The sequence below is a fragment of the Nothoprocta perdicaria genome, unplaced genomic scaffold (genome assembly GCF_003342845.1).
Source record: "Nothoprocta perdicaria isolate Ctin4 unplaced genomic scaffold, notPer1 scaffold_118, whole genome shotgun sequence".
Classification (NCBI taxonomy): Eukaryota; Metazoa; Chordata; class Aves; order Tinamiformes; family Tinamidae; genus Nothoprocta; species Nothoprocta perdicaria.
Window position 1 is genome coordinate 402,069 of NW_020454294.1, and position 26,770 is coordinate 428,838.

Consider the following 26,770-nt stretch of genomic DNA (forward strand, 5'->3'; position numbering starts at 1 on the left):
AAAAAAAAAAAAAAAAAAAAAAAAAAAAAAAAAAAAAAAGTTCTTCCAGGACAAGGCCTTCATTAAAAGAAGATTTTAAAATATTGTTTCTTCTTAAGCCACCATTGGGAAGATGATCAATATTCAAACAGCGATAGAACAGTAAAAGCAAGGGAAATTCAGGTACCGCGGTGACTCACTTTGCACCTGTGTCCAGAGCTGACCCTTCTCAGCTCACATTTTAACTTCAGGATCTGGTAATTAATTGGTAGCAATTCCCTCCCGAGCGCTATCTGCTCCGACGTAGCTCATGCTGCTGCTGTGTTGAGGACTCCACAATTGCACACCAAAGGTCCAAGCTTTACAGGACTCGCTGCTGCAAAACCAGGAGTCAAGGAGGCCTCCCTCCCATCCTCCAGGCAAGTGCCTTAAGTGACAGCAAGAGGTCTGTGTTTGTTCTCCCAGCACAGTGGAAAGGGAATTATTTCAGGCAGAGACATTTATGTTCTTTTTTTTGTAGTTGTTCCTTGATCTGTTATTGTTTTATGCTAAATTAACCTCACTCCTGCTAACCCTCTGAGTATGGAAACCCAGCAGGGAGACAAGGTGTGGAGATGGAGGTAAAGCTGAGTATTTTAGGCCGAGTTTTTAAAGGCAAAATTAACTTCTTACATGCAAAGAATGAGAGGATGAGGCAGAGGCAGTTAAGAACCATACTCCAGAGSATCTAGCAGATCAGAACTACCACAAGGTCCCCCAAACCCTCTTCCCTTGCACATGTGGCACTGCCTGGTCTAAAGGGAGACCCCAAAAGAGAGGGGGGCAGAAGACATTTCTCTTCTGTCTCTGACACCGAGCTCTAGTGACCTTGGTTCAGTGCTGGTGTGGGGCTTGAGCATACGCCACTCTATATATATGTTATTTTCTCTTGAGTCCTCATCAATCTTGACATGCTTATGTTCAGCCTTTTGTAGAAGACTTGGAGAAGCCTCTTCCAGGTGGTCTTTTCCTTCTTAACTTTTGCTAGGGAGTTTTCCCAGGCTCTCTAAATCCCAAGCTGCAATTTAAGCCTATCTTTCCTTCTCCTCCACTCCCAGCATCTGATTATTCCTTTTTTAATAGATATTGTTCCACAAAGACCATGCTGGTGAGAGCGCGGGAGTAAATGGTGTTGAACTAGCAAATGTCTGTGTCACTTAAAAATGTGCCTAAAAATGTTAGGCATTTTTAAATGTAAATATGAAACMCAGGCCAGGAGAAGGGAAGGAGACAAAGCACAAAACACCAAAGCATATATTGAGAAGGCTGAACAAAAGTCTTGGCCGTAAAATTCAACTATGTATTTGTGTGGTGGAAAAAAAGAACRGGGAGAGTTTCCCTGGAGCTCTTCAGCTCTGGCTTCATCTGAACTGTGTCCACCAGCCTGCGCAGGGAGCGCTGGCCCTGCTGCTTGGCTTTAGGATGTGATGTATTAGGTGCTTTGCAGAAGCACTTGTGAGGTTTCCCTATAGGGAACAAGGAAGCGGTAGCCTCAAGCTCTGCTTCTTGTCAGAACAGCATGGGTGACACCAGTATTTTTAACTCCCTGTCCCCCCTTCCCATGTTGTTCTTCCTTATCAAACCCTCTCTTATCCTAAAAAAAAAAAAAAAAAATAGGTAAAAATAGAGCTGATCTTGCCCATCTTTCCACTTTCTTCATCCAATTCTCTTGCACATCTCTCGTCTAGGGGTTGGAAGTGAGTTCTCTTTTGCATCCTATACCAYGATCTTTGGAGTGACTTCTTGTATTGCAAAGAGTCCATCCTTCCTCCCCTCTTCCTACCAGGCAGAGCTGTTTGCTGGAGGGTTTCCTGCTCCCCTCTCCTCATTCCTGCACACCTCTGCTTTGTCATTTGTGCCAATGCAATGGGTCATGTTGAAAAAAAAAATCACTGAAATGACCTGGGTTAAAAAAGAAAAAGGCAAGATGTTATTTTCCAAAACAGGAACAGGGCAAGCATCTGCCTCCCAGCAGTGTTTCCCACATGGCTGGTGGGATGGTGAACTGCCGAGTGGGAAGAGCCAAGTGTAGGAAAGGTCCAGTCCAATATTCAAGTGCACTGAGAAGGGATGTGGCTCCAGCACAAGTTCCCCTTTTATACATCAGCTTTGGGCATCTATGTGAGAACTAGACCACCTCAATGACCCCAATGGAAATGTCCTTCCCTTCCTTTGGCTCTTGGGCAATGGTGGTGATGGTGGGAGAGGGACTGTGTCTTATGAGAGGCCCAAGCTGGATCAGAGCAAGGCAACCTACCTCTCACGTTGCTTAGCATGGGGTCCTAACGCGGTCATTAGCAGTTTTTGCCATGACCATAAAAATGTGGTAATGTTACAGACTGCGGTAGTGCTTGTCAGCCTGTATATTTTGAGTTTGTGTTGAGGATCCTACTGCATGTTAAAGGAATTTGGCTCGTGCATCTTTTTGACGGTGGTGTGGAAATATTTTTGACACTGTGCAAATGCAAAGGAAATGAAGGTAGGCTGCAGAAAGCTGAGTAAAATGCATTCATAGACATGCTGCAGTTATCTACCACCCAGGGAAACTGGGGTTTTTTGACCAAAAAAAAAAAAAAGGAAAGGAAAAAAAAAAACACTGCCAGGATATTTCAGTTCAATTTAGCTTGTTTGCTAGGATTGTTTGTGGATAGTTACAAGCTCAGGGCTCGGTTGTAATGAAGTTACCATGGTAATGTGATAACATGAGCCGATGTCAGTCTGATTTGCTGATAAGATTTATACCCCACTATATTATCCAATGCAATTAAGCAATGCTTAGAAAATTAACATTGTAATAGATGAAAATAAAGTATCAGAGGCATATTCATGGCTGTGGGTCTTAAGCATAGCCCCTAAGGATACCATGTCCATGGGCTGGGTTACGATAAGCAAAGGAAGAAATTACTTTCATTTTACAAGCAGAGAATTGCGACAATCCTCTTGATTTCCACAATTTCCTGCACCGACTTTAGCATGGCTGATCAGAAATCAACCTAGGGAAAAGCGATGAGGGTTAATAGTAATAATAATTTAATCTAAACCGAATCGGATGAGCTAGAAGACAAAACACTGAGCATGCATCGGGAAGCAGAGGTCAGCTCCCCGTGAGAAGCAAGTCAATGGTGAGATGGGGGGCAGAAACTCCCTGTCCAAGTTTCTCCACTGGCAAAATGCACAGGGATCACTTGATTTCCTAGCTATGAAATGCCCAGTGCAAAGGCAAAGCAGCCCTTTACCACGCAAGGGAGGCTCACAAGAAATGAGCTGTTTCACAGCTGTTTTTGTACCAGGCAGATTTACATCTCTCATAACAACCTGGCAGCAGAGCTCCTTGTTTGTGGTTTCTTTTCCTTCCTTGCAGATAACTCACTGACTTTCTTTGCAGTTTCCACGTTCTTGCCTAGAATGGGGAATATGAGTTTATTTGGCTTTGGAGACTTTGCAGCTGATGAAACCTGTGAAGGAATAACAAGTTTACACTGGAAGGTAGGAGCAAGTCCTTCAGCTGGTGCACAAAGCCAGGAGAGGAGTGCAAAACACTCTTGGACTCAGAGTTTTTTGTTTGTTTGTTTTCATGTGAGAATCCTGTTACTTTCTCAATATTTGTTAGGGAGTTGGGGAAATAGAAGCATCCAAGGSTTGCTCATTTGGCAGTAATTTAGAGATTGGGATCTTTTTATTCCACACTGTTTTTTTATGGGAATGATTGACTGTGGTTTCTAGTCTTCTCATAGTCTTACTAGTCTTCTCATATTTTTTTCTTCTTCCTTCTTTGCTCAAATATCTCTTTCACCTGAGGATGAGTCCTAGCAAAGAGGTCTTCTCCATTGCCTCGGCTCACGGCCTTCTTCTGGCTTTGGGTTTCATCTATATTCTGTCAACCCTGGTTGACCTCTCTGTCCTCCTGCTGATGGACTTTGCTTACTTCTCTCTTCCTTTTTTTCTCATCTTCTCCTCCTCCCTCACTGTTGCCTACTTGTGCTGGTGTCCTTCATTAGTTCATCTCACACTTACCACTTGTGTGCTTTGGGCTTGGTGGTTTCAGGTCCTACAAGTGAATGTGACAGAGGAATCTCTGGATTTCTCATGGTTTCATGAGCTTCTAAGCCCTATGGGAGAGAATACACGCAAGAGATGATGGCCCGTCCTGCCCCACCTTTGACTTTTGGCCCCSTCTTTCATTCTGTCTCTTCCAACTGCTGTTTCTTGAGCAGTTGATGTGATTTATACTTGTTTTCTTTGGTCTTTCTGATGCCTTCAAGCTCTGTCTTTCTGGCTTCTCCTTCTCTCCATGCCCTTCACTCTGCTAAGCTCATTCCAGCACAGGTTTTTGCAGCCTTGCCCTCACTGTTGGTGTCTGAGGTCACATCTTGTTTTCCTGCTGTGACTCACATACTGTTGACCCTGCTTGCTGGCCGACCACTCTCCCTGTCCCCTGCTGCAGCTTCCTAATTCTCCCCTTCGCCTCCTTATTGCTGCTTGTAGTCACTCCGTGCGTTCAGCTCCGTGGAAGCTGCTCTGTCCTCCTCACATGCTGTAGACAGTTGACTGTTCTGGCAGCGACTGCATTTCTCTTCTTTCCTGTGACTGATGTGCTGGGAAGGATGAGCACAGAAGTGTGAGCAAGTGGGACATGACACTGTCCACATCTTGTGCCCTTTGGAGTGGAAGGGACTTCTAAAGTGGACTCAGAAAGGAGGAATAGGTCACAAATCTGCAAAGTCACAAGTGGCAAAATAAACCTGAGCGTTAAGAAGGGAGCTGCCTAGCACTGYGTTTTATGTTTGACGGTATGTCTGCACTGTACAAAAACAGCATGAAAATAGCTTACACAGCTTTATGTACCTATAGCATGAAGCTTTGCAAACAAAACTTATATGAAACATGGAGTTACATGCAAAATCTGACTAACCACATCCAGAGAGTTTCTGGTACCTGTTGGAGAAAACAGCTCTGCAGGACAACAGGGCTTTCTGCACGAGCATCCTCAGAGGGTGCTGCATGCCAAGCCCTGGGCAGGAGACACTGCCAGGCAGGTGCTGTTAGGTCAGCACTGGTGACCTGGAGGTTTTGGGGCAAGGACTGGCCCTGGTTTTGGACCTATTATGGCCCAGATATGCAAAATGAGTGGAGATGCAGTGGCCTGGTGTGGGATTGGTTTTTATTTCCAGTTTTGCTTAGCAACGCCAGTCCAGCCTCTCGTCCTGCGGTAACTCTTGTTTTTTGAAGCATTTGTCAGCTGCTTCTATGGCTGCAATTTCATGGTCTCTTGGATCTGGCAGGAGCGACACTGCTCCCCAAAGAAGCCTTCCCTGGCTGCCAGTTCCTGCAYCGCCTTGGTCCTCCCTTTCCTAGGGCTACGTCTGCATGAGCAGCCGGGACAGCACAAAGGGAGCGGATTTACAGAGTGAYAGAGCTGTGTGAGGACCTGCCATCCATGCTATGGATGTTTCAAGGGGAGCTACTGGTGCTGATGCCCATTAATGACCATGCATTAGCAGATGGAGGGCTTTAGGTACACTCCTGCAGCACTGGTTCCCCTCTTATCCCCCGCTAGAATGAACTCAGTGCATTTGTTTTCTGTGATTGGATCCCAACAGTGAGAGGCCAGAACCATGCAGGGAGGTGATACCAAAGGCTCTCCTCACCCAAGCTCTAAAGTCAACACAGACACCRGGTGTTGACACGGCAGCTTGAAGAACCAGGCCCTGGAGCACATTAAAAGCAAAAAGGAGCAAGTTGTAGCTCAGATTATCCTCTGATCTGATGTGTGTCACCTTTTGTGCATTTGGGTCAAGATTTAGGAGGGGCTGAGGACTGGTCATGAGCTACAGTAGCAAAGTGGATCTCCTTTCTGGAAATGAGATTATATGGGTTTAAAAGGACTGTGAATTCACGGTCTGTATTGGCCACGGGCTCCCTGCAAGAGGGACCAACACCCACAATGAACAAAGTACGTATAGTGCACCCTGTGATATACTGCACATAGCATGGGAATGGGGAGACCACTTTCATCTGAGACCTTTCAGAGCTGCTCTAATGCAAACAGTCATAATCTTGTGAGGAACACAGGAATGAGCATTTAATTAGACCCATAATGTCTGTGAGAGCGACTGTGCAGCAGGCWTGCATCCTTCCAAACAAATCCCATATTGTGAAGGGGTCCCTGAGTGCTTCCTTCTTCTCTTTTCCCTGTCTCTCCACCCCAAACATGCCTGGAACGTCATTTCTGCTCCATTCGCTACTAACATCTCTTTTTTTCTTTTACGTCTGCATTTCCCCCCCTCCCTCTCTCCACAACATGCCCATTGAAAACCCTAATTGCAGATCCCAGGCTGCAATTAGTTTGCAGCCTGTATGAAGTTCGCTTCATTACGGCTCTTTTGGCTGCCGGACACGAACGGCCTTGGAAGCAGCAGCGCCTGCCCAGGGCACCCACCCTCCATCCTCCGCTTGGGCTGGCACCCTGCTCCAAGCGCTGCCATCCCGCTTTCTGATTCCCACCTCTTTCCCATTTCCCTCTCCTTCACCCTCATATAGGGTTTTTTTTCCCCCCCTCCATAAGCTCCACGGTTCGTGCTGCGGTTTCAGGAGCCCCAGACGCCGCATGGCACCGAGCCGGCTCCGCCGGCGCCAGGAGCGAGGTGCGCGCGGCTCCGCTCAGCGCCGCGCTCGGGGGCTTGGCCCGGCCACGAGACCCTCCCGTCCTTGTCCCCCCGGCTCTTCTCGTCCCCGGGGGGGCCCTCAGGGGCAGGCGGCTGCGGGGGGAACGCGGGGCGGGAGGAGGAGCGTCGCCCGCCGCAGCGCGAGGAGGAGGAGGAGGAGGAGGAGGAGGAGGAAGGCGACCGCGGGCGTGGGGAGGCGGGCGCGGGGCGGGCGCGGCGGCAGCCGAGGAGGGAGCCGGGCGCCCCGCGGCCCATTCGCGAGCGGCGGCGGCGGCGGCGAGAGCCCCCGCGTCCCCCTGCCCGCGGCGGGAGCATGAAGGCGAGCGCGGCGGCGGGAGCCGTCCCGGCGGCGGGGCCGGGGCCGGGGCCCGGGCCGCCCGATGCGCCCCGGCGGGACAAGGGCGAAGCGGAGGCGGAGCGGCTGCGCACCCGCGAGCGCCTCGAGGCCACGCTGGCCGGCCTGGGCGAGCTGGACTATCTGCGGCAGCGGCAGGAGCTGCTCGTGCGGAGCCTCCTGCTGCGGCGGCCGCCGGGCGCCCGCGGGGAGCCCTCGGGCGAGGCGCCGCCGCGGAGCCTCGAGGAGAAGTTCCTGGAGGAGAACATCCTCCTCCTGCGCAGGCAGCTGGTGAGCCCGGGGACCTCGGGGGGACGTGGCCGGGGAGGGTCCCAGCCCCGGCGGGGCGCCGCCGCTCTCACCCCGGGACGCCCCGTCGGCGGCTCCCGCTTGGCCGGGAAAAGGGGAAAAGAGGAGGAAAAGGGAGAGGAGGAGGAAAAGGGAGAGGAGGAGGAAAAAGGAGAGGAGGCCACCCCGCCGTTATCTCCGCACCGTCCCGTCCCGGCTGCCGCTTCCATTCAAGGCAAAGAGCCCGGCTCCCCTTGCCTTGAATGGAAGTGCGGCGCGAGCTGCCGCGCTGTCAGCCCGGCACCGGGGGCCCTAAATCAAGGGGTGCTTTTGTGGCCCGGGCGCTCCGGGGCGCTGGGAGGCGGCGGCAGCCCCGGCGCGGGGCTCSCGGGGCTCCGCGCCCGGCGCCCTTTGTGCCTGGCTCGGCGCTGCCCTTCTCCGAGGSACAACTTGCACCGTGTGATTTATTATTCATTTCATTTTGTTCCTGTTAGCCTCTCGGCTCCGTTAATGAACGGGTTATTTCTTCCCGGAAAAGATAAAAAACAAACCATCTCTCTGGTTCCTAAAGGCTCGGCTGCCAAACAGCCATAGGAAAGTACCGGGAATTATTGCTCCGAGATCAGGATTTGCGGTAGCACTTTAATCTGTGCACTTGACATTGCAGATCTGAACCAGATGCAGCAGCGCTCGCTGGGGGAGGGGAGGGGGGGCCACGACACTGGTGGCAGTAGGTGGCGCAGTGAGTTACCGCTTGAACCCATCCCCTCCGGCAGCTTCCATCGGAAAGGTGGGAGAAGACTTGGATTGCCCTTCTGGTTCTCCAAGGACCCTGTGATGCCAGCGCATCTTTTCTTTTTCCGACGGCCTCCCTAAATACTCCTGGTGATCACTTGCCCTTCGCCCGAGGACCGGCCCATCCCAAGGGAAACATTGTCCTTGGTTTAATGGGTTTTGCGCTAGAGCATCAAAACTCTTTGCAATGAAAGCAGCAGAGCACCGTTGGGTACCGATCAAACGATGCACTTAGGAAAAAGAATAAACCTTCCCCTTGCTCTCCTCAAAGCCGGAACAATTACAAAGTGTATCAAACCGGCGAGCAAAATTACAATACACAGAGGGAAACTGATTGCCTTGGCTGTGGGTTAATGAGTGTCTTACAAAATCATTTCTTATTGCTTATTTTGTACCATCAAATTACCTTCATAAATAGCTTTAAAATCCATCTCACAGCAATTTAATACGATTATAATGGGAGAAGAGGAAGAATTATTCTTCCTTCCTGCTGCAATTGTAAAACTAATAAACGGACTCTGATCCCAGCTCTGGGAATCTTCCTCTTTACATGGTGGAATATAAGCTTATAATGAGCCAGGGAGTGAGGCGGTTACCGCACTACAGACACTTGTTGGCCGAGCTGCTTCAGCCTGTTGTGGGAACAGATGTGATCGTGGCCGACGTCAACGTGGTGSTGAAAGCCCCTTGCTGCACGGGTGAATATGTCCTTTCACTGAGCTAGCCCGTGTCACGCGAGCACGTCTGGCTTTAAAAGGGTGCCACGCAAAACACCGTGTTTGGGTGTCCCACAAAAGTTGGGACAACCCGGTTCCTGCAAGGAGTGCTTTGCCAGCCACTGGTCTTCCTAGGATGTGGGGAATGCTCCTAGCGTCCAACTGGCTGGAAGAGGTTGGAATGAAGCACCCCTATAGTTCTTAARCTAAATGGTCCAGAGTGCCCATTTAGATTTTCCTTTATTTATTTTTATTTCCTTATTTTTTAGAGAACATTGACAAGGTGTTTATAGGATGCTGAGCTGGAGAAAGGCTTTGGGGCCCCTTTTCCCCCAGCCCCACCACTGACGGAGCTGACGTTGTTTGTCCTGTTGTTTCCTAGAACTGCTTGAGRAGGAGGGATGCTGGCCTATTGAATCAGCTACAAGAGCTGGATAAGCAAATAAGTGACCTCCGGCTGGACGTGGAAAAAACGACGGATGAGCACCTTGAGACAGACAGTCGTCCAAGTTCAGGTAAGGCCACCCTTTGGCAAAATGGGACCTCCCTTTGTAGCTGGAATYAATCTCCTCGAAATGTTCAATACTGGAACAGTAAATGTCTGTTGTATGTTCACACTCTGATAATTAGTGCCAACTAGGAGGGTTCAGCTACCACTGGAGAGGTTATTGTCTTTAGAGAATGTATTCAGAAGAGTATTTCAAGCCTAATTAGATTTTTAGTGTTYGGGGCATTTCTTTTTTTTTCCTAGGCCACCCACAACTTAAGCCAAAAAGTTCCAATTCTCCTGCATGTTAAGGAGGAGGTTGCAATTAAAGGAAGCACCAACAGTGGGAGAGAGATTTCACAGTTGATCTTACAGCCAGAAGGGAACAGTGAATCAAATAATCTGATTCTCCATATTTTGAATTTCATTCCATTCCAACTGTGYTGAATGCAACAGTTCATATTTAGCTGTGAGGAACCTTCCCGAGAGGCATCTAGACTTGTCCTGAAGACACTGAAAAGAGGGGACTCTGCTAAAAAATCACTTGCACTGTTAAAAATATYGCTTATTTCTGATTTGAATTTGACTTGTTCCAGCACTGATTTTTATATGCTTTTTTTTCCCTTCCCATAGACTAAAGTCTTTTTTAGTACTCTGTATTTTCTCCTATTGGAGTCGCTATTTAGTGTAATATCCAACTTTTTTTTCTTTTTTGATGAGCTAAACAGGTCAAGTTCATTAAGTCATTCATTTTAAGGCATTTTTCCCAGCTTTTAAATGGCTTTATGGCCTCCTTCCAATTCTTAGCTTTGCTTTAGGTGTGCTGGATTCCAGAGCTAGACACCATTCCAACATCTGCAGTACCAGTGCCATATAAACTGGTGAAGTCATTTCCCTACTGCTACTCATTAGTCTCTTTCTCCATCCAAGAATCTCATTAGCTATTTTTTTTGGACGTATCATTAAACTTGATTGAACTGCTTTTCCATGTTGTCTAAGTCCTTTTCAGGATTATTGTCTTTCAGGATCCATCCCCATTTTCTAGATATGCCCTGAATTCCTTTCTCTTAGATGTATAATTTCAATCTTGACTTTGCTCTGTCACATTTTGAGTGGACCAAGTCTGCCAGGAAATTAAATTTCTGTATCTGTTCATTATTTACCATTCTCCTTCTTTTTCTCTGGTATTTTGATGTAAATAATAGATAGGATTTGGCCCAACATTTGGAAAATATTTTTTATAGTCAAGTAATAGAAGGAGAGTCTTTGTTGGAAAGTACAGTAAAATATTAAATGAGTGGGCTGGCAAACGCAGTTTGGATCCATCTTGTTAAAATCTGAAAAACAACTCCCAAACCCAGTGAAAATTAAAAAAACATTTTAGATTTCATATGTTAATAACAATACTCTTTTTATAAAATGCCTTATTTTTAAACTGGATTCTTCACAGTAGTAAGGATATTACCAAATTGTGCAGTATTTTTGGGGTAACTGAATGAAATCTCCTACCTGATTGCAGTTCAGCAGGCCAATATAAACATAAACCTGACTGCATTGCTAGGGGCACAAATGCTAGTGCCGTACAGATGGAATTAACATAAATACAAATTCTTATTTTATAGGGTTTTATGAGCTGAGTGATGGAGCTTCTGGATCGCTCTCCAATTCGTCTAACTCAGTCTTCAGTGAGTGTTTATCCAGTTGCCATTCTAGCACTTGCTTTTGCAGCCCTTTGGAGGCAACACTGACTATCTCAGATGGACGCCCTAAATCTGCAGGTATAGTAAAAGCAGGTGGAATACGTCATACTCCAGGAGGTGGCTTTGCCTTTGGAAATACTGCCTCAGGAGTATCTGGGCTGGATTAACCCTTCTTCTTTTCATTGGATGTGCTGGGCTCTGAAAAGATTCCCGTGCCTATCACGTACATGTGTCATGGGGCAGGACCATTTCTCTTCCACTCCTCCAGCCCTACACGCGAGTATGTCTCTCTAAACCCAMCAATGTACCATGTGAAAATTATCACAGCTGCACTACCCAGTAGAGGGCAGTGGTACATGCACACATAAACACATTAGTTGGCTGATTTTTCATCGTTTCCTTCAGAAAAGCTTTTTTCTTTTTTTTTTTTTTAATTTTTTTTTAATGAAATAGCAAGAAGGAAAGTTACCTAGCAACAGCTATATGATATAGATATATAGATGAGACTTGGTCCTCATTAACATGATAGAGTAAGGTGCTAGCTACAGGTTTTACACAACAGGGTGCCTATGAGTCTGTTTGCAGCAGCCCTTTTAGCATTTATTGTGGTCCTCCACATGCAGGTGACTATGCTGAGGTGTGCTCTGCTTTTATGTGTTTAGACAAATAGACATTATGGACATAGAAAAAGGTTTTTGTCTCTTTGGGAAAGGGCCATTGGATTTTCATTGACACGAGGCCCAAGATGCAAGGCTTAGGTTGTGTGAGTGTTAAATAGGAAGACCTCCTCTGTCTGTTGTCCTGAAAGGAGATGCAAACAGGACCGTTGATCAATCCTTACTGGCTGAAGTTGCCACCACACTGAGTCAAAAGCCTTGGTTCATTCTGGGTTGTGGAGAATGCTCCTAATTATAATATCTCCAATTTCCATTCTGCTCTTCAAGGTTAACTTATAGTGAATTTTTGTGAGTCAAGAACAAAATAATTCTTCTAACCTAGAAGTGGGAAAATACAGCCTTGGATGCATTCATTCTGAGATGCTGAGAACTCCTCTAAGTTATCAGAGCAGCTTGAGGTAATTCAGCATTCCCTATTGTACGGTATTGATGATCTGCAAAAACCATACCTAAAAACGAAAACATGCACAAGGATTTCCAGCAGATTGTGATGTTTTCTTTTTCTGTATACATTGTGAAAATAAAAACTCTTATTAAACATAGTGGCAGACTTTTAGAGATGAATGTCACAAACCGTCATGTTTTTGGCAGCACTTCCTAACTGTGACATGGAATTTAGGAAATGCAGGGGAACTGTCAAGTTATCTGCAGGAAGTTCCTCTTCCTGTTCTTCCCCTCCTCAAATACCTATTCTTCCTTTCCTGCCCTCCCAGCAGCACCATCACAATCAGCTGCTTTCATCAAAGTCTGTAGCACCTCTTCGAAATAACTCTCAGTTAAGTGACAAGCGCTGAATGTTCAAGTTTGTGTACCCTGGAGGAAGCTTTTGGTCCAAGCAAAGAAAACAGGACAGCAAGAGGTCCAGAAGATCATTTAGATTATCTCCCTACCCCAAACAAGATCAACTTGATCTTAGAGAAATAATAATCTGAGGTGCATGGATTGAAACCCTGCTCCTAAGGTTTTTTGTTTCCTAGTAAATGCTATAGCCTTTAAACTTGACTTATGCATCTCAAAAAACACTGAATTTCTGTTACAGAACTATCTTTGCAGGGCTAAAGCTAGGGATGTCAGCTCTGTTGACCTGCACTYCTTGTACTTGTATGGACCTCAGTGTTTCATACAGGTTCTTCTGTAACCACGAGAGACCATTACAGACCTCTGAGTGGCTTGGGTGTAAAACAGGAAGCTCTTTACAATCTAGGCACAGTTTTAGAAGAAATATGAATGCTCCCATCTGGGCTGAGATTTTTATCTTTTCACCTATGTAGTTATACTGGGACAAATCCAACAGAGATAGACCCTAGAAGAATAGCGGTGCATTTATCACTTGAACTGTGTCCCTAGTTTCAAGGTTTCTACTGCTCAAGCAGCTCTACTGTAGTTAACACGATATGCTGTACGTGTGAACGAGGCCAGAGGCTTTGCTAGCATGTGAAAAACATAGCAGGATTGTCACCAGGAGGATCTCTAAACTCTTCTAAAATGCCTTTCAGATCTCATAGGCTGGATGGATTATAATAAGGAAGGCCAACATGAGGACCAGACTGCAGGCTCTGTCTGTTGCTCTTTGTCCACACCGCACTCAAATTCCCTCGATGTCGTTGCAGATGTACATCCAAAATACCAGTGTGATCTGGTGTCTAAAAACGGGAATGACGTCTACCGGTACCCCAGCCCACTCCATGCGGTAGCTGTGCAGAGCCCCATGTTTCTTCTCCCGGTGACTGAAAACCCCCAGCGCGAAGAGGAGAKACTTGGCTGTGATATTAGTGACGCTTGCGTCGGATCGGAATCGGACTCAGGAAAAGTAGCCAATACCTTTCTCCCACAGAGCTCCTGGCCCGCACCGGGCCCTTCCTCCAGCAAGAGGATAGATGGTTACATCTTAAGCCTGGTTCAGAAAAAGACCCATTCTGTAAGGACTAATAAACCAAGGACAAGTCTCAATGCTGACCCCACCAAAGGGATTTTGAGGCATGGAAGCATGTGTGTGAGGCAGCCCRCTGCGGTGGTTTCACACACCAGCATTGTGAACCTGAAGAATTCGAAGCAAACGTGCTTGCATTCCGGTGGAACAGCTGCCGCGGACAACGCGGTGTTCTCCCCGGTAAAGCAGAGGCCGAAGGAATCAAGTGGCGAGCAGCTGGAGAGTAGGAAGATGCCTTTGCCGGTGGCTTTCCCACCCAGCACAGGGAGCGAACTTCCAAGCAAGCGGGGYGTCAAACCGGTGCCTCCAGAGCTAAGTCAGAACATGGCAGCTCCAGGGGGGGACATGCCCAAGGAAAATGGCCAGCTCTTTGCCACGGCTCCTAAAGAGAGCCCGGGCAAGCCAGTGGTGTTGCAGCCGGAGAATAAAGTCAGTCAGCCTCCCAAAAAAGTCCTGCTGAAGAGCAGCATGCAGGTGGCTCACTCCACATCTGCTCCTCCTGTTGAGGAGAGGCCTTCCCTGGATTTCAAAAGCGAGGGCTCTTCCTCACAGAGCCTGGATGATGGGTTACTGGTGAACGCCCAATACATACCGGCCCAGCAGCAGAGCATTAAGCTCCACAAAGGCACCAAAAACGTCAAAATTTTGAAAAGCTCTACCATGAAACACAGGCCCCACCTCATCAACGGGCTGGAAAATGGCTCTCAGACCTTGAGGGAGAAAAACAAATCGGTCAGCAAGAAATGTCGCTTTCCTGATGAATTGGATACAAATAAGAAACTGAAAAAGCCCTCTTCAAGGGGGAAGAGAGGCAGCGGTTTGCCATCAGAGTCCAGCCTCCAAAGCAGGCCGTCCGGCCTACATAAATCCGTAATCCGGTCGCATGGACATGGCCGAGAGGTCGTGGTGGCCAAACCTAAGCACAAGCGGGCCGACTATCGCCGGTGGAAGTCGTCGGCGGAGATCTCCTATGAGGAGGCCCTGCGGAGGGCCAGGAGGAACCGCAGAGAAGCTGTGGGAGTCTACTCGCAAGTGCCCCTGCCTTACGTGAGCCCGTACGCCTACGTAGCGAGCGACTCGGAGTACTCAGCCGAGTGCGAGTCCTTGTTCCACTCCACCGTGGTGGACACGAGCGAGGATGAGCAGAGCAATTACACCACGAACTGCTTTGGAGACAGCGAGTCTAGCCTGAGCGAGGTGGAATTTGTAGGGGAGAGCACTACCACCAGCGACTCGGATGAGAGCGGGGGTCTCATTTGGTCTCAGTTTGTGCAGACTCTCCCCATCCAAACGGTCACAGCTCCAGAGCTGCATGAAAATGCAGCAAAGGCCTTTGTGAAAATCAAAGCCTCCCATAACCTCAAGAAGAAAATCCTTCGCTTTCGGTCGGGCTCTCTGAAGCTGATGACAACGGTCTAGTGAAGTGACTTGGCGGAATGTATCTGTTTCTGCTTTTGGAAGCAAGGTGCTTTTGTGTACATATTTTCACAGATTTTTTTTTTTTAATATCTATACAAATATTTAAAACTTAAGATAAATTATGTCACTTGTCTTCAGAACTTGGGTGGATACTAGTGCCTTTTAAGTGGAAATAAAAGACAATTATACTAGTTTTTAAAAAAATAACACTGCCATTTCAGTGGTGAACAGCCTCCAATGCATAGTATCAGAGGGCTTTGAAGAAAAGGTTAATGTTCCCAAGAGTTAATATTCCTAGGTTTTCAGTGCTGGGTCTTTTGCAGGATATCAAYGATGTGTGGTCATAAGTTTTTAGGGAAAAAGAGGGAGAGAGTGTGGGTGGTCTTAATGTTTTTGCTTGTTCCTTTCTGCTGCTCCTGTTGCCACATCTTGAATTTGTTTCACCTGACAGTCTGGCCTGTTTTTTCATTTGCTGATTCTCTTCTTGAATCTCGTCCTCATCCACCCTCAACCTTCTCCCATAAGGAAAAGGCTCCTGTTCAATCTATCTCTAAGGTTAAATTGCCTTCTCTGGAGTGCACTCTGCTCCTGTTTCCTGGGAGTCCCAGTATGGACTGTGGTGTAGATCAGAATAAACTGTTGGAGCAGCTGACCAAGGCTTAGTAACTTCAGTATATTGTGTAAAATTGCTTTAAAAAACAAAAAAAAAAGTGCATGTCATGTGCATGAGTATCAGTAGTTTTAATATTCCTGTTGATGTCCAATTTACTGTACATCATCAATGGCTGTTTTTTTATATATATATATATATCATTGTGTAAATTAATATAACACATCATATGCTGTAATAAACAGTCTGTTTTAATAGTTTTTAAAAGTTTGTTGCATTGGTGCATACCCAGTCAATGGTTTTGTATCAGTGTTGTCACTACTTAGGTAACTCTTTAATGTGGCCTGTTAACATTTCGCTGGAATTTAGTCATGCAGGAAATGGAGCAAGTCTAAAATGTTGCTGTGGCTTGTGTTTTGAGGGAGCTGGCTAGTCATGGCTCCTCTTGTTTTTCTAGTAACTTGCATTTTTTAATGGGCAAGATGTAATTTGGGAGCTGAGAGACATCTTCAGGTTGTTGCTTATGGGCAGCTCATGTTTCAGAGCAGATGGAAATGTAACATTAATCCTGCTTGCGAGCAGGGTGCTTGCAGACTTTGGATGGGACAACTGAAGGGCAGATGGCAGRTTTCTGTAACCAAACAGATCTGTGTAATGTAGCAGGTGTCCCCCAAAACAACCAGTAAATGAATCCCCCGAAGTGATGTAGTCTGGAAGCTGGGCTGGGTAGAGCGGTGTAGACTTGCTCTCTGTGATGCCCACCTCAGGCCTGGTGGCTGGCATGTTAGCTCTAGCATCCATGAGATGTTGGTCTTCTGCTCAATGCCCTATTTCAGGTCTGTGAGTGCTCCTTGATCCTGCCTGGATCAAGTTGTTGATGTAGTGGAGGAGAAGCAGAAAGGGTCCTTGGTTCATCCAGACTTGCAGCAAGTTGCCTGCTGTTCTTCTGCAGCTGCTTTCCTTGCCTTCACTATGTCATCGTGATGAGGGCTTAAGTTTAACTCTTTTACCTTTTAATCTGCACATTGCAATGGATCCCTTCCTATAAAATTTCTCTCCTGTATTTTTTCTTTTTATAATGGAGTAACATCAGTTTCTGTAAAGATTCATATGTTATGATGAGAAGGTTCTGGATCCAGTGACCCAGAAAGTCCTTATCATCCCGTCACTCGTGATATAGCAAAGGCTGTAGCTCACCCTAGCTGTTATTAACTCTCCCATTGCTTTACTTATGGAAAGGCATGTTTCACTAGTTTATATATCTGTATCTCCCCACTACATACACATAAACATATATATTTATAAAAATAATTTGTCCAAGAGTTACTGGACGTTGGCTACTACTATGGAGAGGGGAGAGAAGAAATGTGTACTGTTAAACGGGCCATTACTGAGACTGATTGGGAGCTTAATACATTCCCATTAATAATTGATGGGTGTTATATCAAACAAAGGGAGCATCAAGAAGCTTGTCAAAGTGAGAAGCTTCTTTCCAAGAATGTCTCTTAATCATGCCACACGATCTCTCTTAGAGCAAGACAAACACGTGCAAATCCCTGTAAATCTCCTCAGAGGTTTAGCAGAATAATAGCAAGGGGTCTGCAGAAGTGCACTCCGTCTCTGTGGCCATGAAGGAATTGCTGCTGGGAGGAAAAACTGGCCGGGGGCTTTGGAATGATGAGTTTTTATTGCAGAGCTGTAGTATATTGTCTCATACCAGCTGAAGGAGGCCGTTTTCCAGAAGTGTGTTGCTGAATAGCTCCTTTTTAGACGATTGAATGAAATGAAAAAGAGGAAGAAAATAACTACCCCAATATTGCTGAGAGTATCAGCTGCAACCACCACATTCTGCAGTACTCTCATGGAATGGCTTAATACCAGATGGGGAAATGCACTGATGCTATCTCTATCTTAATTGCATTTGCGTCGTTTCAGCTTGGTGAAGGACTTTTCCCTTTCTTACAGGATTTAGGTAAGCATCCAGAATCCTTTAGCTAGGTCCATTTTTTTTCCTTCTCACTTCCCTCTTTCTTTTTTAAATAAAAGATCTTACAGTGCTGGAAAAGCMCTTGATAGGGTCCCAATGCACAGACTCTATTCCCTTCTCTGGCTCTGATTTAGGAAGCACAGCTACGTTAATATATATATWTTTTTTTTGCCATGTTAGTGCAAAAAACATCTGCTAATCTCGGGGACCAGTTAAATATTTGGCACTTCTTTAAGCTACCTGGCTTTCCACCTTCAGTGTCTGGAGTCCTCACCACTGTATTTCTTATAACGTTCACRTTTTAACTATCCCCACTGTTTATGGCAGTCTTTGGAAGTCTGGACCAGAGACATTTGTCTTTGGTGCGTGGGGGCAGCAAGGTGGAGGCAGGTTGTGATGGGCGATTCGGGATAATTTTCCCCCTGCTCCATACATAAATGAGTGCCTCCAGGTACTGAAGGACACGTGCAAGCTGATGAACAGGAGYAGTTCCAGCTGGATTCCCTACAAGTTGGATTTTATAGTGCAGATGTCCATCTCCGAGCGCCCTTCTCCCCCTGCACAGGAATCAGCAGCCTGTAGGGTCAAGGCTGCTCTCATCTGAGCAGTAAAAGTCTGGTTTCCAGTGGGCTTTTTTKGGGTCTGTCTCTTGCTTGGTGACCCTGGTCAGCAGCTGCGGGCTGAGCTGTGTCTGGCATGCGTGGGGTCAGACGGAGGCCCTGGCGTTGTGCCGAGTCATCCCAACTGCGCGAGGCCCCTCTYGTGGACCTCTCACTTGTCGTGAGAAATGTGACGTTTCCACGTCACAAGGATCTGGGGACAGCTGGGGCAGAAGGAAGGTGGCAACAGAGAGCCCCAGAAATGGAGTGGTCTCATCCTGATTTATCTGTATTTCCAGGAGAAGACCCATCGTTGGGCTTTGGAGGGAATCTGTCCATCTTTCCAGCTTTGGCCCAGGGTTCATCCTGGACAAGGACTCACAAACATTCTCCAGAACAGAGCCCTGTGCCTTTGCACATCCCCAAATCTATGTGTTTGCTGAGAAATGTCTGAGCTCCTCCTGTGGTAGACTGTAAAGCAGGCTCTGAGGTTTTCCAGGAAGGACAGCAAAGGTTTTTATTAGCTGTGAGCTTCCATCCAGCAGACAAAGCTTTACAGCAGCAATGACTTCTCTCCAAAACGTGATTTTTTACTCAGAAGAGAATGAGGACGCTAAGATTTTGAAGAAACAAAGACAGGTAAGGATGTTTTGAATAGTGACTCAACATCCAGTAAATAATTTTGGAGCAATTAACCGTAATATACACAACTGAGCTGCTAGTATAAAAGAAAAAAAAACGTTCTTAACTCTTAACAACGTAAAGCAAAATGCACTTTTCCAGTTCCTGTGCAATACAGAAYGAATACCAAGACTGCAAAGCAATGGAAACAATTTGCAAAGCCCAGGCCTGCCTTCAAGTCTGCTTTTTCTCTGAATTGGTCTCAACTGTATTGAGACCCTTTGTATAGCTGGKTTTTTTTTAACTCAAAACTTTATAGGTTAAGAACTACAGTTTTCCCAGAGCAATTGCTCTGGGATTTAACAATCCCCAAATGCTAGAATGAGGGGAAACTAATGGAAATAAGTAGATCATTTTAAAGGGGATAACAGAAAATAYACTTTTTTTACACAAGTGGTGAACTTTTGGAATTGACCTTCACAGGATGTACTGGGGAAGATAACATATCAGCAGGTACAAAGAAGTTAGACAAATTCATAGTTAACAGGTATTCTAGTGAACAGGTTGGGATGATGTGTAGCATCCCATGGCTGCGGATGCTGGGAGGAGTGTAGTGCACATGGACTGCAGATAGTGGCCAGGCTTATGTGTTTGCTCCCAAAAATGGTCTTTTCTGYCACTGTTGAAGCACCATTAGCTGGTGGAGTTGCACCACTGCACAGGCCCTGTAGACCTTTTCATACATCCCTGTGATCCTGGAGATTCCTGTGATCTTAGTGTAGCTCATATGAAGCTACACATTTCAAGTGTAGCTTTAAGCAAAGCTTGATGACCTCCAGCCTGAARAAACAGAGAGAAGGACTAGATGAGGTGAGCATCTAGTACATACTGTGTAGGGGCTTAAAGAAGTTTTATCTCCCTCTGACTGTGTATAGATTAATGCTGTCCTTCGGAGCAGTGGTTCAGTTTGGAAGTGAATCCGCATTGATKTGCACTGCAGAACCATTTTGGTGCATGCAAACTAGACATCTTTAGGGATGCTCACCCAGATGCGYTGTTCCAAGACTATGGTAAATGTGCCCCTACCTGGACTGGGAACATAAGAGCTTGAACCAGCTCAACATGAATGTACTGGAGACATTTGGTCCAAATGACATTGGGGACCAGACTACACCTGGACTGAAGTAAGTACCTGAATTGAGTGTATTGTACTTGTAAGGACCTCAGTTTGGATCAGTTCTTGTCATTCCAAATAACTTGCTAATGTAAGCAGAACCTCTAATTTAATGGCCTTTCTTTTCATTCTCTTTTCCTTTAAGATTAATAAAATATTACCTTTAATAGTTTGATTTCTCTCAGCCAAAACCTGAATATCTGGCTTTATTTTTTTAATTATTTTTTTTTATAGAATTTGGAATTGAAAGTCACTGGAATGAAGGTGTTCATGACAGTACCGAAGGAAAATCTGTGTGATTTGGAGTTAGATCTCATAATGCAGTAGTTCTGCAAACAAATAGGTATTTCTCCCCCGAAAAAGGTTCAAATCTTCTATAGCTCAGGACATGAGCCTGGAAATTAGGAATGATCTCTACTCACTACCTTRCAACAGATATGCTCCCTGGTTTGCCATGCACTGTGAGAGTACTGCATCTTCAGAAATGGGATTTTCTGGAGAAGGTAGGAGGGGAAAGCACGAGGTACGGAGATGAGAAGGAAATAATCTTAATCGTGGAAGTACTCATGCAGGAAGTGCTTAAAACATGTGATAAGGGCATTCTGACTCAGCAAAGCATTTCAGCACATGCTTTGGATGCTTTGTGGTTAGGGGTGAGTTAAGCACATGCGCAGGAGTGCTGGTGGGTCAAGGTCTTAGGCTTGTTTTTGCAAGYGTCCCAAGAAATGCCTGTTTGTGCAAGCTCTCCCAATGACTTCTATTGGATGATGCTGGAAGACCTCTTTGATGGCATTGGGCTTCAGTCAGACCCCGTACAGAGAAACTTGTTGCAAACTGAAAGTCTGAAATTGAGAGAAATAAGACTTTGAGCCTGTGATTTAAGCAATAAGAGATAAAACGTAGTAAGAGATACATTTTTTTTTTGTGCAAGTGTGTTTGAGGTGACTGAGATAAGTAAATGTGCTCATGCTCTGCATCAGTAGTAGGTATTCATTTAAGTCTTGGGTACAGCCCTTGAGGAAGAGGCAAAATAACTTTTTTTTCAACACTTTCTTCCCTTGGACATCCTGGTAGAGGTGAGAGATGGATCCAGGTARGTGAGGGCAGATGTAGGCACCAAAGCAGTAGTGTCTCACTGGTGATAAGTGATGGTTCCTCTGGACCTCGCACTGAGCTTCAGGGAGCRCCACCATTTGTGTGCTCAGGCAATCTGGTCGAGCCCTGGTTTTGGGTGTGGGATTATCAGCAAAAGAATGGGATTTTTCCCTGTGCCACATGCTGTAGGTGTCCCTGCTTGAGYTGSGGTTTGGACTAGATGGTCTCTAGAGGTCCCTTCCAATCTCTGTGATTCTGTGATTTCTAGGCAGCCCAGACCTGTGGGTCTAAGAGAGTTAAGACAGGTAGAGAGGGCTTGATTTCAGGGAAGCTTGATTTGCTTGATTTCATGGAAAGCAGCTTCATTTCAAGGTAAAATCCTCAACCAAGGAAATGGGAGAAGGTAGGGGAAGGGTTAAAAGTTTGCCTTCTTTTCCCAGACACATTATTTACACAAGGTTGGTTTCCTTTTGGAAGGACCCACTGTAAAAAGAGACATTCCCAGCGTTTCTGCGGGTTAGACCTGTATCACGTTACAGAGCTTGYTCCTGGACCCTCCACTGACACCATTTCCTGAGGTTGCTCTTCTCTCGGGAAGGAGAACTCAGGAAAGAGTAGGAGTTCACTGAAAATCCAGAGCCTTGGAAGGCAAAAGCACAATCGTGCCCTTTATTTTCTAGACAGAAGGTCAGTCCTTAGAGCTGTGTCACATTCCGTGTCTCCCAGTGCACGGCAAAGGCTGGGAAAGGAGTGGGAGAGGGAATCCATCTGGCTCTGATAAGAGCCTAGTGTGTAAATCCTGTTGGAACAGCTTGCAAGGTCCATGGCACCAAACCCCGGAGTGACCGACCACGTTGTGCAAGCAGCCGCCTGGTCAAGAGCAGTGCTGGTACTGACCTGAATATCCAAATCAGTGCTATTGCTCAAGCCACCTTCATGCCTCCAGGCCATTGCAGACACCGTATTCATCCTGATAAGTGTTTCTCTCTTTCTTTTTTCTCCTGTCAAACACCTCATGATAGTGTTTTCCTTGACATTCAGCTGCTTAGAAAAGAGCGAAGCTAGCGTCTTCTCACTTGCAACACATCCTCTGGCAGGCACATATGGAACAAYACATCAAAACACAACTCTGTGCTGGACCACCCCCAAAGCAACCCCATATCTGCACAGCCCACAGCTGCCCCAAGATATTTCTTGGGCTATCCAAATCCGTGCCAGATCAGGGGGATGATCAGCATCCACCACTKGATGCAGAGGCTCAAAGTGAAGCTGCTCCACAGCAGGCTGTCAATGAGGATGCTCTTGGGAGGTCAAGCCTGGCATAGGAGGAGCAGCTGGACACTCTGCTGGGAGCCAGCTTGTCTCCCTGTCTTCCCCCTGAATTTCATTTCTTCATCTGTGGGATTTCAGGGTGAAGGACTGGTTACATGTGTTTGAGGAGGGGCTGATTTGTACTGCTGTCCCACTGAGGCCCTGTTTTCACCCCTAGCAGCCCATTCTGGTTAGAGATGATGGGGCWTTGCTGCAGGCTGCAATTCCTGCAGCCTTGAGCACTTCTGAGAGCCCTGGRCCAGAGCCTGGGAGCAGAGCTGGAGCCAGGGTAGACATAGAACTGCTGGAGCCTCTCCCTTCCTCTCYGTTCTTCCACTCGCTGTCCAAGCAGCCCACCAGGTACCACCTTTCTGGTTGGGTGGTGTCTCTGAGACCAAGTGTTGGAAGGAAACACCCTCAGAAACCTTCGTTATTGTGAACATTTCTCTTTGCCTTCACTTTTGCTGTGGGCATATTGGCCTCTACCGTGATCTCCCCTGCCTTCTTTGCCCTGTTTTCATCTCTAACAAGACTCGCTGCCATTGAAGGACAGGGTTACCCCGGGAGGTTTTTATTTCTGAGGCACTGACTTGTGACTCAGGGCATGTGTCTTTTACTCTAGGAGCTGCTGCAGACTCCCACCGTCATCCTGCCCAGGCTCAGGTACACATGTGGTTTTGGAGACTAAGCTGCCCTTCAGATGTCTGCTTTCCCAAGGAGGTACCTGGGGAAAAGCATCTTCCTTTGGGGATCTGTGGGTATGTGCATATGTGGGTTTGGTGCAAAAGAAGTGGATGTGCAAGGTTCAGATGGTAGTGCTCAGATCAGATGTCCACAGTGTGGGGCAGGGGTTAGTTTTAGGTAGGGTTGCTCTACTCTCATGACCTGAAGGTCCACTAAATCATGTTATGTTTGCTTCTGCATTGCATCTCCTCATTTGGCCTCATGTAAAAGGGATGCAGTTTTCACACTAGGAGACCACTGCACAGCATGAAACAAGTGTGAAAAGTGTAGCTGAGAGACCTCAAAAGCACCTTCTTGGCTGAGACTCAGTTAGTAATGTGGACATGCTGAACCTTGTTCCCTTTTGCTACTCTTCACCAGTAAATCAGGGAGTGCTAATGTTCCTTCTCTGTCTTGCTGGTTCTGATCTCAGGTCACTCAACTGTGGGGGTGATCCTTGTGACTTCAGGACACTATAGTTAGCTTAGGTTCATTATACGAGCATGAAATTTGCAATGGATTCAGTATCTGGAGAGAGGTGAGCAGAAAGCTGAGCTTTCTTTTTGATGTGTTTTCTGCATGAACATGAAAGACAGCAAAAGAAGTGGAAATAATGTCACCATTTCTATTTTGTATAGTGTAGAATCAAGGTTTTCACATGGGGAAGAAAGCAAAAGACTGTCGATCCTGCTGAAGAATCGTCAATGATCTTCATCTAAAAACCTCAATAACTCACTGATCTACAATTAATGGGGGTAACAGYGTGGACAAGAGGAAGAAGGAAGCTGTGAAGCTGGACAACTGTAAGAGGTCCTTTCAGGAGAGGCTGCTCGCTTTGGCTGCCAGATCCTTCTTGTTCCTGTTGATTGATTCTGTGAGACCATTTTCCTAGTGGTCACGGCTGCTTTCAGAAACCACTTATGGTGCGCTGATGAAAAGGCCAGCTTTGTGAGTAAACATCCTAATAAGCAGGTCTTGACAGATGGTTTGTTGCTGAAGCCCCATGTAACCTTAGAGCTGGTGCTGGTGTCACCCACAGATGTTTCCCTGGAGAATTTCCCTGCAGTGTGCTCTGAAGGTCTCCACTTTCACAGCGTTCCCGGCTGCATCCAAAGCAGGATCCTCTTGTCCCTGCCTTTGTCCATGAATAGTGAGAAATGTCCACTGTTACCCAAAGCAGAATAAGAAACCCTTTAAATATCCTTCGKCTCCTTTTATTTTGGTATGGACTCCATCTTCCCAAAATCTGTTCTCTTCCCTCTTTGTTCTCTAGCCAGTTATGGAAAAAAATCATGTAGACAATAATTTTTCCCAGCAAACGTCTTCCTCTTCTCCCAATCCCTTTGGCTGTGAGTCTCTTGAATTGGACTTAGGTTTGGCCCACAACACTGTAGTCAGTCTCAGTATCGGATGTGTAATCTGCAGGCATATCAAATATTTCCATTAGAAACTGATGGATAAATTGCAGAGGTTTTACCTTATTCTGCTCCTTTGGGGAGTTTCTGGGACTGTAAGACAGTTTGTATCATCTGACTTTCAGATCAGCAATTTAAACTGAACTGATTTGTATTTCCCTGCAGTGTTTCTTGATTGGGGCAGGCCCCTGTGTTTGGGGGTTATTGAGGAAATACAGCTCTCCATCTCTGACATCTTCCCAGAGAGAGCCAGACCAGGATCCAGCAGCAGAGGAAACTGCCTCTGCAAGAGTTTCCATTAGAAAGATAATGCTGTTTGGGGAAAAGTTTGGCTTTGATGAAATTAGGCTGAATTCATTGGAATCAGAGCAAAGCAGGTGGAAATTCTGCCAAAGGGAATAGTGTGTCAGCTTGCACAGCCTATTGCCTTGTGTTGTGGGCTCTCCTCCTGCTCTGGGTTTTCCTCCTTGAGATGGTCGAACATCTTGGGCTCCCCAGGCTGAAGTGTGGGAGCCCTGGAATCCCCTTGTGCGAAGCAGCCAGTTCGGCTGCCCCAGGGCCCGGGAAACCGGAGTGGTGGAGGAACCAGATGGGTGACCGGGCAGGAAGCTCAGCAGGTTTCTGATGTTGGGAGCCCTACATGAGTTTCATGGGAACCTGGGCAAAATTGAGTCACCTTGCTGAGATTTTGCTGAATTTGTGAATTCCTCTGAAATGCTGTTTTGCCTGAAACCCTTCTGAGCAGGTGCAGTATCTTCAGCTATCTTTTGCAAATGGAGACAACGCGTTCCTCTGTGCATTGCTGCCGCGGTCTGCTACGAGTCAAAGAAGCACTTGTCATTGCCGAGCCCTCTGCCAGCATTTGTGCTCTTGAAGTGGTGTCGAGGAGGGAGGATACGGGAACTTGGCAGTGACTAGTGAGGGATGCTGGCAGGCGATTCCGATCCTTAGAAAATCATTGTGTTCTCCTCATTACTGTGTACCTCATTCATCCACTCYGTCTTGTCCTATGGACTATAAATTCTCCATATTAAATTAATTCCCCAAGTTCTCTCTTTGTTTTCRCAGCCTCTAGCCGAGTTTCCTAGGTGTTACCCTAATATAAACAGCGAGGAGGACTGCTCTGTCCTGCTATAAACCACTTCTGAGGATATTCTCTCTAATTTTCTTCCTTGTTTAGCGTTGTGTCATTAAAAGGTGTGAGGTGGTTAATTGGAGGCWTACGGCTTTTGTGGCTGATGCAAACCAGCGCGTGCATAATTTTCTTGCTGCAAATGCTCAGGTGAAGGATTTAAAAGAAGGGGGTGAGTTGAGGAAGGACGCAGATGGCCACGAGCAGAAGGTGCCCTGCAAAAGGTCGCAAGAAAAGGTTAGTGATAGGCTTGCCCCGAAGCTGGGGGTAAAAAAAGAACCTAATACCTGGACAACTGGTGAAGAGCCTGGCTAGACTGCGGCTTTGTTCCCCAAAGGGGGCTGCCGCTGCCGCCGCGGCTCCAACATCAAAGCTCTCCTAACAAAACGCGGCGGAGATCGGTATCGCCCAGCCTGTGGCACTGGCGGGAAGTGGATCGGTTGACAAGTCAGAGGCCTTTTCTGGGCAGATGGCTGGGTAGGAGTCACTCGCTGCTTGCAAAACCTCGGGAAGAGCCTTTAATCTGCGTGCGATACTGTGTGTTTTAGCGAGCATCGAGATGTTTATCTCGGCCGCGTTAGTCACCGGGAGAGTCTGCTCACTACCTCTCCTCTCCCTTAGCTGAGCTGCAGGTTTCTTCCCGGGGATTTGGGGGTAGATGTGGAGCTGAAGGCTGTAGGATTTGTTGGACTTTTTCTGGTTTTGGAAAGAAAAAATGAAGCATTTTTTCCAGTCAGGGAAATGCTTCGTGGGCCCTATTTCTCGGTAGGACTTTGGGGAATATGTTTAGTGCGGTGGCTTTGCCTTCACGGCCAGAGCCCCGCGCCTGGGGAGCCGTGCTCTGAAAAGGCTTATCGTGCTCCGAAACAAATACTTCTGTCTTGAAGCCCATTAAAATAACAACTACAAAGCCGAGCTTCTCCCAAGCCCGTGTTAAATGCCTTGCAGTGCTGAAGGTAAACAGGATCGATCAATCACCCTCCCTGGGATGCTCTAATGGCAGCCCATGAATCAAACTCGCCTTTGGAGGTCATTTTTATCCGCCTTTGGCAGTGCAAGGCAACCAAACTGGSG

The 26,770-nt window shown here is 46.7% G+C and overlaps 1 protein-coding gene across 1 annotated transcript; it reads left to right on the forward strand.

Moving 5' to 3' along the window:
• The first annotated feature begins 6,996 nt into the window (after positions 1 to 6,996).
• Positions 6,997 to 15,802, forward strand: DACT1 (dishevelled binding antagonist of beta catenin 1). Its single transcript, XM_026053782.1, has 4 exons — positions 6,997 to 7,308; positions 9,199 to 9,331; positions 10,926 to 11,081; positions 13,177 to 15,802. The coding sequence occupies exons 1-4, from the start codon at positions 6,997 to 6,999 to the stop codon at positions 15,027 to 15,029; spliced, it is 2,454 nt and encodes an 817-aa protein (XP_025909567.1). The 3' UTR covers positions 15,030 to 15,802.
• The last annotated feature ends 10,968 nt before the right edge of the window (positions 15,803 to 26,770 follow it).